Source organism: Oryx dammah, unplaced genomic scaffold (assembly GCF_014754425.2).
Source record: "Oryx dammah isolate SB20612 unplaced genomic scaffold, SCBI_Odam_1.1 HiC_scaffold_10, whole genome shotgun sequence".
Lineage (NCBI taxonomy): Eukaryota > Metazoa > Chordata > Mammalia > Artiodactyla > Bovidae > Oryx > Oryx dammah.
Window position 1 is genome coordinate 10,505,214 of NW_024070194.1, and position 13,352 is coordinate 10,518,565.

The following is a 13,352-nucleotide window of genomic DNA, read 5'->3' on the forward strand; positions in this document are numbered from 1 at the left end:
GCGTCTGATTGAGAAGTATAGAGAAAGTGCGCAGAGACCAGGGGGCGGGAATCACCTTAGAATTTCGCCTACCCCACCACCCTATCCAAGCTGTCATTGTCTCTCCCCTGAACCACCGCACAGACCACCGCTGGGCTTTTCTGCTTCCATTCTTGTTCCTTGGAGTCTGTGCGCTACCCAGCAAAGAGTGATCTTTTAAGAACGTGAAAGTGAAAGTGAAGTCGCTCAGTCGTGTCCGACTCTTTGCGACCCCGTGGACCTATGTAGCCTACCAGGCTTCTCTGTCCATGGGATTCTCTAGGCAAGAATACTGGAGTGGGTTACCATTTCCTTCTCCAGGGGATCTTCCCAACCCAGGGATCGAACCCGGGTCTCCCGCATCAGAGGCGGACGCTTTAACCTCTGAGCCACCAGGGAAGCATCAGATCACATCACTTCCCTATTGGAAAACGTCTGAGAGTTTTCATTCTCATGGCCCCACCTGGTCCTGCCCACCTCTCAGACTCCATTGCCTCCCACTCTGCTCCAGACTGGAGAAGGCAATGGCAACCCACTCCAGTGCTCTTACCTGGAAAACTCCATGGACGGAGGAGCCTGGTAGGCTAAGAGTCGGACACAACTGAGCAACTTCACTTTCACTTTTCACTTTCATGCATTGGAGAAGGAAATGGCAACCCATTCCAGTGCTCTGGCCTGGAGAATCCCAGGGACGGGGGAGCCTGGTGGGCTGCCGTCTATGGGGTCACACAGAGTCAGACACGACTGAAGCGACTTAGCAGCAGCAGCAGCTGCTGCTCCAGACGCATGGACATTGGTGCTCAGCCTCTAAGATGCTCAGCTGGCTCCTGCTGCAGGGCTTTTACACTTGCGGCTACCTGGCATTCCTTTCCCCCAGCCCCTCCTCAGCCTCCAGATCTCAGCCCAGATTCACCTCTTTGGGGAGGCTCTCCCTGACCCCTAACATGATGTCATCACATCCTCAGTACTTTCAATTGAACCCTTTTTATTTCCTGTTCACTCATTCACAATACCTTGTTTTACTTTGAAAGAACTTGACTGTTGGACTGTCTGACAGCTCTTGACTATTTCAAATTATCTTTTTAAAAGAGTAATTGCATTTTTCTATTTAAAAAATTATTTATGTATTTGGCTGTTCTGGGTCTTGGTTGCAGAATATGAACTCTAAGTTGCAGTATGTGGGATCTAGTTCCCTGACCAGGGATTGAACCTGGGCCCCCTGCATTGGAAGCACAGAGTCTTAGCCACAGGACCACGAGGGAAGTCCCTCAAATTACCTTTTTAAATGTATTCACTCAAGTACTGTCTGTCTGTTCCCTCTAGGAGGTAAATCTCATGAAGTCAGGGACTTTATCTGTCTTGCCCACCTGTGTACCTGGTGCCTAGACAGCGACCCAGCACATAATGGGCACTCACTACATATTTGTTGAGTGAATGAATGAATGAACATTTCTTTTGGATTGGTCCCTTCCTCTACATCTCTTGCCTCCATATGGTATCAGCTTCACCATCTCTCACCTGGTCCAGCACCCGAGCATCTTCATTGGTCTTCCTGCTTACAGCTGCACCCCATCCAATCCATCCTTGACAAAGCTGCCAGAGTGATCCCTTAAAAAACACAGATCTGGCCACAACCTTCCCCCAGTCTCCTGTCTCCAGTGATTTTTCTATTTCCCCCAAAGAAATTCCAGTTTTCCAGTGTTTGAGGCCCCCACCCCCTGGCCCAGACCATCCAACGTGGCTTGCTTCCAGGTGTGGACTGAAGACTCCAGTGGGCTGCTGAGTGACTTCAGGGTTACACAGAGATGGCATTCAATCCCATTGCCACCAAAGCCTGTCTCTTTACAAGTCTTCCTTCCTTTCAAAAACTTTACAGAGAAAGTTTGGATAGCACATCTCTCTAGATATTTGCCAATTTCCCATTTGAAGAGGAAAGTGCAGAACTTTCCCTGGGTGATCCTCTCTGGCTCCACCTTGAAAATAAATCCCTTTCTTTTTGCTCTAATTTTGCAATCATCATCTATCTACACAGCAAAGTGATACTGGTTTTCCATTTACATCAGTGATCAACGTAAAGAGAATGCTTATGAGTTGACTGAAAGAAAAAACAGTGGGAATTCCCTGACGGTCCAGTGGTTAGGACTCTGAGCTTTCACTGCCAAGGGCTGGGGTTCAATCCCTAGTCAGGAAGTAGGATCCTCCAGGCTTCGCAGTGTGGCCAAAAAATCATTAATTAAATAAAATCAGACTATCTTATTTAAAAAAAAATAAAGAAAAATGGTAAGTAAGTAAGGTGCAGTGGCACTCGGATGTGGAGGGCATTTGACAAGTACAGTGACTGCAGGTTGGGAAATACTGGTCTCCATCCTTCCTCCCATCCACGGGCTGCCTGCCAAGACTCGCTGGCCCATCTCTCTCCTTCTCTGTGAACACACACCCATCTTTTCTCTGTCTCACCCCTGCCTCTAAATCTTCCAGCAAATGAGACTTTCCCAGACTACCGTCATCCCCCCATTCAAAGGACCATCTCGCCTGCTGTCACTCTCTATTGGCTCTTAATATTCAACTGCTTGTAATTTTTTTAAAAAAATTGTTGACTGGTTTTTGCTGCACGGGGTCTTCTTTGCTGTGCTCGCGCTTTCTCTAGCTGCAGCGAGAGGGCGCTACTCTTCGTTGCTCTGCTCAGGCTTTGGGAGCATGGGCTTGGCAGTTGTGGTGTATGGCAAGTATGCTCTGTTGCATGCGGGGTCTTCCCACATCAGGGATGGAGCCCGTGTCCCTGTGTTGGCAGGTGGATTCTTAACCACCGGACCACCCGGGTAGTCCCTGCTTATAATTTTCCCTTCTATAAGAGAAAATTGTAAACTAAGAGGGAGGCACCTCATGGTTCTACCCCTCTGAAACCCCAGGATGCCTTGGCACAAGGCTCTGCCCCTCAGTATTTGTCAAATAATGAACTTTTATCCGTTCACACTGCTTCTGTGCTCAGCATACAGTGACTGACTCATCGGCTTCCTCCCAGGTCCCATCATGGTGGCCCCTGGGGTCAGACAATGGACGTTTGAATCTCGGCATTGGGCCAGCTCTGAACCATGGACAAATGCCATCCTCATTTGTAAAATAGAACAATAGGAACACCTGACTCAGGGTGTTGTCATGGGGATGAACGTATGCCCAACAATGTTTGGCAGAGAGAAAGTGGTCAATAAATGTGGGTCTTGAAAGAGGATATGGTTGTAGCTTCTCCATCATTAGTGGCAGAGAATCCTGTAAGACAGGTCTCTTGGGTCTTGCCTTGGAATTTACAGATGACACACTAATCCAAGAATGTAGGACAAAGGTGATCTGGGTTCCACAGAAGAGGAAGTAGGGTGGTCCCACCAGTTTGGGGTGATTGCATGGACATTCCTTTGGATGGTCACACAACCCATCACCCAGAGTCCCTCCCACTTCTTCCCATTTATTGAGGGATTCCATCTGGGATAAAGAGATCAAAGCACCCAGTGTCATGGCTGGACAGTGTCTCTGTTGTGTGTAGGTGAATTCCCAATTCTTGGAGGCCACGTGGGTTGGTTGAAGAAGGCTGGGTTTGAGTCCTGGTTCAACTGCTCCCTGGCTTCGTGCCTGGGACAAGTTCCTTCACCTCTCTGAACCTCAGTTTCATCACGTCTGAAATGGTGATCATGGGATGTGGTGTTTGCTACCCGAGCTGATGTTGTTTTGCAACGAAAATGGAAACCAAGCTTGCAGCTTGGGCTGCCAGGCGGAGATCTGAGATTAACAGGGGCAAAGGGCTGATGAGGTTGGAGGAGCCAAGGCCAGAGGAATTTATGGCAGCCCAGGGTTTATGGTTTTGATATGGATTTATTAAGCACGCTCTAGGACTGCAATAGCCTGCTCTGTCCCCCACCCCCGCATCCATGCTGGCAGTGGCATGGATGAGGTTTCTGATGCAACGTTAGAGAGATTACTTCCTGGTGCTCGTGAGTGGAGGAAAGGCCCAGGGGACGGTAGGAGTGGCTCTGGTCAGGCTGCAGCGAAAGGGAGCTTTTGAAGCTGGAGAACTCAGTGGTTAGCTTCTCACTAGACAGGAGCTAAGTGAAGAGTCTACACTCACAAAGCCTCCCCTGAGCGGGCACTCTGTACACCTTATATACACGAACTGTTGTAGCTGCTGTGATCTCATTCAGTTCAATCCTGACAACACCCCTGGAGGGAGGGATCATCTCCTTTTTACAGATGAGGCTCAGAGAGGAGCGACCTGAAAGTCAATCACTGAGATATGTGACTCCCAGGTCAGAGCTTTGGTCCCCTTCCTTTGTGAAACAGAAAGGGTCACCCTGCTCTACCGTCACCCTTGACCATACCTAGGCATCCACTGCCCAGCTATAAGCAAGCCTCCATCCCACCATCACTGAATGCTGTGTTGTGTTGGTGAATGGTGGACAATTGGCCGGCCAGGAAACGCCCTGAATTGCAGTGTTTGCCATTTTTTGTGGTGTTAATGCTTCCACCATTGCTATCCCTGTGGCATCACCCAACACAGAGTTGGAAAGAGCAGCTAAAAAATCAAATCTCCCAGACCAGCTCCAGCACACCGCTGAGCAAAGCAAGGTTGTGGTGGCCAAGGTACAAGCCCAGCCTCCTGGGTTATCCGGGGGACAAGGTGGGTTCAGACCTGGCTGGGAATTCAAAACTTTATATTGGAGTACAGTTGATTGACAATGTTGTCTTAGTCTCAGGTGTACAGCAAAGTGATTGAGCTTAACATATACCTATTCTTTTTGAAGTTCTTTTCCCATTTAGGTCCCAAAGAAAGGCAATGCCAAAGACTGCTCAAACTACTGCACAATTGCACTCATCTCACATGCTAGTAAAGTAATGCTCAAAATTCTCCAAGCCAGGCTTCAACAGTATATGAATACCAGATGTTCCATACTGTGAACTTCCAGATGTTCAAGCTGGGTTTAGAAAAGGCAGAGGAACCAGAGATCAAATTGCCGACATCTGCTGGATCATGGAAAAAGCAAGAGAGTTCCAGAAAAACATCTATTTCTGCTTTATTGACTATGCCAAAGCTTTTGATTGTGTGGATCACAGTAAACTGTGGAGAATTCTGAAAGAGATGGGAATACCAGACCACCTGACCTGCCTCTTGAGAAACCTATATGCAGGTCAGGAAGCAAGTTAGAACTGGACATGGAACAACAGACTGGTTCCAAATAGGAAAAGGAGTATATCAAGGCTGTGTATTGTCACCCTGCTTATTCAACTTATATGCAGAGTACATCATGAGAAACCCTGGGCTGAAAGAAGCATAAACTGGAATCAAGATTGCTGGGAGAAATATCAACAACCTCAGATATGCAGATGACACCACCCTTATGGCAGAAAGTGAAGAGGAACTAAAAAGCCTCTTGATGAAAGTGAAAGAAGAGAGTGAAAAAGTTGGCTAAAGCTCCACATTCAGAAACATAAGATCATGGCACCCAGTCCCATCACTTCATGGCAAATAAATAGGGAAACAGTGGAAACAGTGTCAGACTTTATTTTGGGGGGCTTGAAAATCACTGCAGATGGTGACTGCAGCCATGAAATTAAAAGACGCTTACTCCCTGGAAGGAAAGTTATGACCAACCTAGACAGCATATTAAAAAGCAGAGACATTACTTTGCCAACAAAGGTCCGTCTAGTCAAGGCTATGGTTTTTCCAGTAGTCATGTATGGATGTGAGAGTTGGACTATGAAGAAAGCTGAACACTGAACAATTGATGCTTTTGAACTGTGGTGTTGGAGAAGACTCTTGAGAGTCCCTTGGACTGCAAGGAGATCCAACCAGTCCATCCTAAAGGAGATCAGTTCTGAATATTCATTGGAAAGACTGATGCTGAAGCTGAAACTCCAATACTTTGGCCACCTGGTGTGAAGAACTGACTCATTTGAAGACTCTGATGCTGGGAAAGATTGAAGGCAGAAGGGGACAACAGAGGATGAGATGGTTGGATGGCATCACCAAGTCAATAGAAGTGAGTTTGAGTGAACTCTGGGAGTTGGACAGGGAGGCCCTGTGCTGCAGTCCATGGGGTCGCAAAGAGCTGGACAAGACTGGGCGACTGAACTGAACTGAATTTCCCATTTAGGCTATTACAGAATATCAAGTCGCGTTTCCTGTGCTATATGGTAGGGCCTTCTTATCTATTTTAAATACTTTTATTCTTTTTTGATAACAATGCTTGCTTTTATGAGATTTCCTATGCCTGCTTGTTCCTCATTGCTGGCAGGTTGACCCAGGTCCCTGGAAGTGACCCAGAACAGGGCTCCATCTTAGAGCCTGATGGTCAGTGACAGACCCTGGAAACTTCTTGCCATTACCTTCTCTCTTACCCCTCCCCTACTCTCTCTACATACTGAGCAGTCGGAATCAAGACACTAGATTTCAACTCCCACCTCTCAAGGAAAATTGCTTCCCCTGAGCCTCATTTACCTCATTGATAAAGCAAGAGGTAATCATATCTACCCTGCTTACCTTGAGATGAAAAAACCGTAACAGATATGAAACCATTCTGCATATAGAAAAGACGTATCTGAATATTCTCATTCTTATTTCTAACACCTGAAAGGAAGACACTCATCCAAGGACTTAGAAAACATAGGCGCCATTTATTTCTTTTTATAAACTTTTGTTAAAATGCACAAGAGTAAGAAATCTTTTTTGCTTCTTTGCCCCGTTGGGTGGCAGTGACAGGGGCTCCGGGGACAGCACAGGACCCGATGACATCCGCCATGGGAAGATGTTGATCAGTCTGGCAGGACACCAGCCCACTTTCAGAACTGCTCAGTGTGAATTTCTAACTTCATCACAATCAAGGCAAATCACAGAGCAATTTGGCAAAAGTAATTGGCTTGGTCATCACAAGAAATCGAGGAGCGTCCACTTCCAAGGCTCTGCTCCCATTTGTCCATCCTCAGGAGAGCCGTGTGGGTTCCAGAAGCTACTGAGAGCCGCCCAGAGAAGAGGTTGTCTCAGTGGAGGAATTACAGGGTCCATGCTTGCCCTCCAACCCTCTTTGAGTCCATGAGATCTTACGTTTTAGGATCACGACTCAGGTAGTGAAAATAAAGATTTTTCCAACGTGGTGGCCTCAGTTTAAAGTCAGAAAAGTAAATTCTCTTTGTGTTTCCTGCGTGGCAATAAAATTATTAAAGTGGCATGGATTTCTCCTCCAGGGAGGTTGATTTGGGGCCAAGAATTGGCCCCTGGCCCAGAAGATTGGCTACCGTTAAAAATCACAGCTACCCCACCCGACTCTACGGGAACTTCTTATCTCAGCTTTGTTCCCATGGCAGAAGTGTGGGCAACAGTGAGGCAGGGTGAGGGGGTCGGGGTGGCAAAGCGGGGAATGGCAATGATCAGAAATGATCCCAGCTTCCCCACCTTGCCCCAGACCCATCTGAGCGCCCTGGCTGGGATTTCTGGGGGAGCGCCACCGGAATGAGGGGTGGCTGAGGGAGGCCGGGCTGCCCTGAGCAGGGACCAATCTTTCCTGGGATTGAGGATTTGGCTTGGTGGAAGGGGAAACCCCAGCTCTGACAGCACTGCAGATGTGGTGACTGTTCTCGGACATCCCGTCCCAACACCCTTCCTGCCTCTCTCACAAAAAGCAGTCCCTAATGGTAGAATTTGGTGGGCACTGGGGTGCTGCCTGCATCCACTCAGAAGCCTGCGTCGGGGGTAGGTAGTCAGTCTGACTGTTCACTCTCCTCCCTAAGCTCCAGTTCCAGGACACATCCCTTTAATTCCCACTAGCCAGAATTTTCACAAAGCCTCTAAACTTCTGCATGGAAGAGTACTGGCTGCTCGATTCTGGGGTTTAATGGTTTCAGAAGGTACCCTGAGTGATGCTCCACAGACCGGGTCTCAAACCCAGTTCTTCTTACCTCCCCCCCGCCCCCACTCACACCATCCCACTTCCGGAATGCCAGGTCACATTGGTCCCTCTCGCAATGGACTGCTGAATGCCCCTTCCCCACGCTTGGGGGCTGAAAAGAAAAGGGGTCTAGGAACCACGACTTCTCCATGTTTATCAGCAAACAGGATTCTGGACCCAAACTGGACTTTAGTGCAGCCTCAGGCCAATCTTAGTCCTGGGAGTGGGCAGGGCTTCTGGGGAGAATGAGGCTTCCAAGGCTGCTGAAGCAGGCAGGAAGGTTCTCAACTCAATCCCAGTAAGGACAGAGGGGGCCTTTTCAGAGATGTTCAACCACTGAGGCTGAGAGTGCCTGAGCCTGGCAGATCTGGGATCAAATCTGGGTCACTTACTAGCTCTGTGAGTTCCAGAAAAATGATTTAATCACTGAGATCTCAATTCCTTCTTCAGTAATGATTTCTGGGTAATAAGGAGGATGAAAGGAGATGCGGCAGGTCAAGTGCCTTAAGACAGTACCGGGAGGAAGCGCTCAAGACAGGCCCGGCGGGATAATTCCTCCTCACTGCTGCTCTCACCTGAGGTTCACCCATCTGTCTTCTCCATCCCCAGCTTCATCTCCCTCACCTGGATGACACCATCAGGCCCCATCTGACCTTCCTGCTCTCTCCCAAACTTCTGACCTCTGGAGGACTGTGATCTTCCAGTTTCTGAAAGCCCCTGCACATCCCTCTCCAGCTACTCACAGCCTGGGAACCCAAGTCGCCATGCCTCCGTCTGGCATTCAAGATCCCCAGGCCGTCCAGCGCACCCCCTCTCCTCTAGAGAGCCCCGTCTTTCATCACCTCCTTCCATAGCCTCCTTCTGACCTCCCCGCCTGGTCCAGGCTGTCTGCTCTTCCTTAGAATGTTCTGGCTCACTTGTTCCACCCGCCAGAATCCAGCGCTTCCTTAAAGGCCTAATGGATGGTCTGCCCCTTCCTGCCTTCTCTGACCCCTCCCAGCCTCCCCATAGGTCCTGGCTGCCGTGTCCACCCTGGATTGTTCTTTCATGTTCAGCAGCCTATAGGGACCATCACTCTGACCCAAAGGATCCTCCCAAGTCCTGGAAGAAGGGAAGAGCCAGGGGTTAGAGGAGAAACGGCGTCCACCTGCTCGAGAGCCTCCCACACTGCACCGAGCTCGTCAGTGCTTTTCAAACGTTCCTGGGATGACTGGGGGTGTTGTTTGCACATCTTCCTCAGCCTCTGGAGAGGTGGCTTTGGAGAAACGAGGATGACTAAGGAAGGGGGACAGTGGTGGCTGTGGCAGCAGAACAGGGATGTGGGAGGAGCCGCCATGTGGCCCAGCCCAGAAGGGCTGTGTCCAACATTACGCCAGTCTAAGCGGGGAGGGAGCCGTGCTTCAGCAAGGTTGCGTGTCGTCTCCAGGAGGCAGCCCTTTGTGGGTGAAGTAAGGCGAAGGATGAGGGGAAGGCAGTGGTTTCAGAAAAGCTGTCCAAGCAGCAGAGGGTTTTCCAGCTGGGGTCTCCCCAAGTCACAGCCCCAATATCCAGAGCAAGTGGTGAAGGGGGGCAGTGGGATGCAACCCACAGCCCGAGTTCAAGGGCCCTCGCCTTTCCCATCACTGCTCTGGGACTGGCCCGTGGTCACAGCTTGCTTCACTGTGACCAAGTGACCATCAGGGGCTCTCGGAGGGGGCGAGAGGATCAGCAGAGCCCCCGCCCCCCGGTGACTTGCTAGATGACTTCCTGCTTGGTGATGGTCGGCTGCGGGATGGCGGAGGGGGGCTTGACGATGGTGGCAATAGCTCCGGGCAGAAGCTTGTAAGGCTCGGACCCTGAACCACCGGGCGGTGAAGGCTGTGGAGTCTCAGGGGTGGCTGGAGGGGCAAAGAGACAGACAGGGACTGCTCAGAATTCCAGCCCTTTGTGGGTGGGGGTCAATGAAGAGCACTAGGGAAGTCCTCCCCACTCTCTGACACTTAATTTCCTCTTCTACAAAATGAGAGAATTAGAGTAGATTATCTCTAGGACTGCTACAGCCCAAACCTTCTGAGCCCCAGATCACCAAGTCTAAGTTCCATCAGGTCTGGAAGGCTATAGCTGGGTGAGGTTCTGCAGTTAGGACCTTTTGCCCACGTCCCTACAACCCCCATCTCCTCCACCCTTTGATATGGAGTTGGATGCTTCTCCCAAACTGGGGTCTAGGTCTCCCTAAGGGCCGTGGGACATGTGACAGGATCAAGCTTTCTTGGAGAAAAGGAGAAGCAGTAGATGAGACCCAAGGGGCTGGCTAACTGGCTCGAAAAATATTCTCCCTTTGATAGTTAGGTAGATGAGTAGCAGAAACTGATGGCCCCACCCCCATGACAAGTTCAGAACGTAATTTTGACTATGACCCTCTTGGCCAACTTTATTCAAAGGCCAACTTTCCCAAAGAACAATCTCAATGAAATGTGATCTCATTTTAGTGGATCCTCTCGTCCCAAAGATAATCTTCCTCTTTGAAGGACCCTGCCCAATGACAAACTCACTCTTGTGAGATTTCACCTCAGTGGACAGTCTAGCCCAGTGGAAGCCTTCACCCAGTGAAGAGTCTCACCTAGTTGTCTAATGGACTGGGAAGTCTAACTTCAGGGAACAATTTTACCTAGCGAAAAACATCACCTAATGAAATCCTCACCGCAGTGGACATCCTCAAGCAGTCTACCCAGTGGATTGCCTCATCTAAGGACGGCTTCATTCAGTGGAAGCTGTCAGTCACCTCACTGAATAAGCAGCCTTAACAAATGGATAGTCTCACCCCTCGTTCCCTACCCTGGAGCACAGAGAACTGTTTTACCCTATTTCCCATCTTCTAGACCCAACCTTCTCCAGATTCCCTCTCAGGCCCCAACCTCACCCCTTCCAGGGGAGAGCCCAAGTTGCCCACCTGCCTGCCCCCTGGGCCGGGGCCACTCACACATCTGTCCGTTGCTGAGGTGAGCAGGCATCGTGTTGGCAACAATGACGTTGGTGCCCATGTGTTCCTGCATCAGGTGAGGGTGCAGGGGGTGGTGGGCATGAGGTGCTTCACTGGAGGACCCTGCAGGTAGAAGGTGCTCAATGAGGGTGGAGAGTCTGGGATAAAGACCACGGGTCTTGAGGCACCATCGTCCTCAAGGGTGGCCATCAACTTGCTCATCCAATCTTCACGGCGCCTATTGGGCTCCTATTTGTGGGTTAGTAAACTGGGGCTTTCCCAGGTGGCGAAGTGGTAAAGAATCTGCCTGTCAATGCAGGAGACACAGAGATGCAGGTTTGATCCCTAGGTTGGGAAGATCCCCTGGAGTAGGACATGGCAACCCACTCCAGTATTCTTGCCTGGGAAATCCCATGGACAGAGGAGCCTAGTGGGCTACAGTCTATGGGGTGGCAAAGAGTCAGACATGACGGAACATGCCCACACACAAACTGAGGCTTCCATTCCTATTCACAGGCTTCATGAAGGTATTGAGAGGCCTCACAAACCAAGAGGACAAAAGTGATTTGAAAGGAACAAGGGGTATACAAGGAAGCTGAGATCATTTATATATTGCAATGAGCAGTGTATTGATTGCATGTTAATATAATGGATTCAATCAATGTCTCTCAAAGCTCCTTGGTATGTGAGTCCTTAACCTTTTGGTCCCAACTCACCTTTCAGCCTCATCCCCCGCATCTGAAGCCCAACTAGCCTATTTATGGCATCTCCGCATCCTCTGGACTGACCCAGCTCTCTGTTTTGCTCCTATCTGGCTAAAGATGCCTTCTACCCCACTTCCTCCACCCCCACCAATATCCCCAAGTCCAAATTCCAACTCATACGTTCCCTCCTTTGGACCTCTCCTGATTCTCCCTACTTTGGTAGAAAGTAACCTCTCCTTCTTTGGAATTCACACAGTCACTGATCTGAAACCCATCTTTGGGGAACAATCACTTCTGTCTATGAACATTACAATTACAGGTGTATCTTTCTTCTCTCTTTGAGATCCTAGCAGAGTGTTTGGAACACAGAGTGTTTGGAACACAGCCTCAAGAAAATGTGTCAAGAGAATGACAGTACCATATGTATAGCATATGGTCTAGTAATAGGCTATGGCACTAAACCACAACAGTGGAATTTTAGGCCTTGAAAGGGGTCTTTAAAATACACTGTTTCAGGGACTTCCCTGGTGGTCTAGTGGTTAAGAATCTGCCTTGCAATGCAGGGGACTTGGGTTCAATCCCTGGTCAGGGAACTAAGATCCCACTTTGTGTTGCGGTTGCGCTCATTCATGTCCGACTCTTTGCCACGCCATGGACTGTAGCCTGCCAGGCTCCCCTGTCCATGGGATTCTCCAGGCAAGAATATTTGAGTGGGTTGCCATTTCCTTCTCCGGGGATCTTCCCGACCCGGGGATCGAACCTGAGGCTCCTGCACTGGCGGGTGGATTCTTTATCACTGAGCCACCTGGGAAGTGCAAATAAGCCCATACACCACAACTAAAGAGCCTAAGTGCCAGAACAAAAGATCCCACAAGATGCAACGGAAATCCTGCATACTGCAACTAAGGCCCAATGCAGCCAAACAGATAAGTAGAGAAAAAGATTTAAAAGTACATCTGTTTCAATGATAGCTATCAACATACTATGTGCCAGGTACTGTTTTACCGCGTTTTCCAGGTTTGACATAATTTAACCTTCACAACAGCCCTAAAGGCTGTTATTAACCTCATTCTACAGGTGAGATGACAAGGCCCAAAGAGATGAATTATTTGACCCGAAGTTTATCTGGCAACAGAACACAGCCTCCTTGCTGATCCTAGCCTCAGGACACCTGATTCACGGTGACCCTGCATTCACAGGGTCAAAGTGAGAAAGAAGTGAGTTACCATGTGACAGTGGTTCTCAGCTGGGGTGATTTTGGCCCCTCGGGGGACCTTTGACAATATCTGAGTATCTGTCACCACTGAAGGAGTGTTACTGGCATATCACAGGTAGAGGCCAGTCATGTGCCCAAAGAAGATACAGAAGAGTCCCCTCAGCAAAGAATGATTCAGACCCAAGAATCCACTGAGGTTGAGAGACCTTGCCCTTGGTCATCACCAGTGATCACATCACCTCCAAAGTCTCCCGTTCAAGCATCTTTATTTAGACCCTGCCTCCTATCCTTCCGGCTCGCTTCCTCTAGCACCATCACTGCAAAAATTCTTCAGCCCCATTGAGGCTGCCATTTCACTGGTCCCACTTTTCACTGCCTGTCCCCTGTCTTCATCCCTCTTAGTCCAGCCAAGACTCCATGGCACACCATCACAATCACTCCCCTGCGGTCAGCCTTGGCTCTCTCCCAGCTCCCCTCTGAGCAAAACGCTTTCCCAAGGCAGTCGACTCTTGCTGTCTCCACTTTCC

General features: G+C 49.5%; 1 protein-coding gene and 1 non-coding gene across 3 annotated transcripts in view; both read right to left on the reverse strand.

Annotated features, from left to right (window-relative positions):
• Positions 1-345: 345 nt before the first annotated feature.
• TRNAQ-CUG lies at positions 346-417 on the reverse strand. Its single transcript has one exon. It is a non-coding gene; the product is annotated as a tRNA-Gln (tRNA).
• Positions 418-6,658: 6,241 nt separating this feature from the next.
• The window catches only part of HNF4A (hepatocyte nuclear factor 4 alpha), a 29,637-nt gene continuing 22,943 nt past the window's right edge, over positions 6,659-13,352 (reverse strand). The window contains exons 9-10 of one of the 2 annotated variants that reach the window (XM_040248961.1): positions 10,906-11,028; positions 6,659-9,823 (exon numbers count right to left, since the gene is read on the reverse strand). In XM_040248961.1, the coding sequence (XP_040104895.1) occupies positions 9,681-9,823; positions 10,906-11,028 (266 nt within the window). In that variant the 3' untranslated portion in view covers positions 6,659-9,680. Of the gene's footprint in view, positions 9,824-10,875; positions 11,029-13,352 lie in introns of both variants that reach the window. The other variant, XM_040248960.1, reaches the window with a different exon arrangement.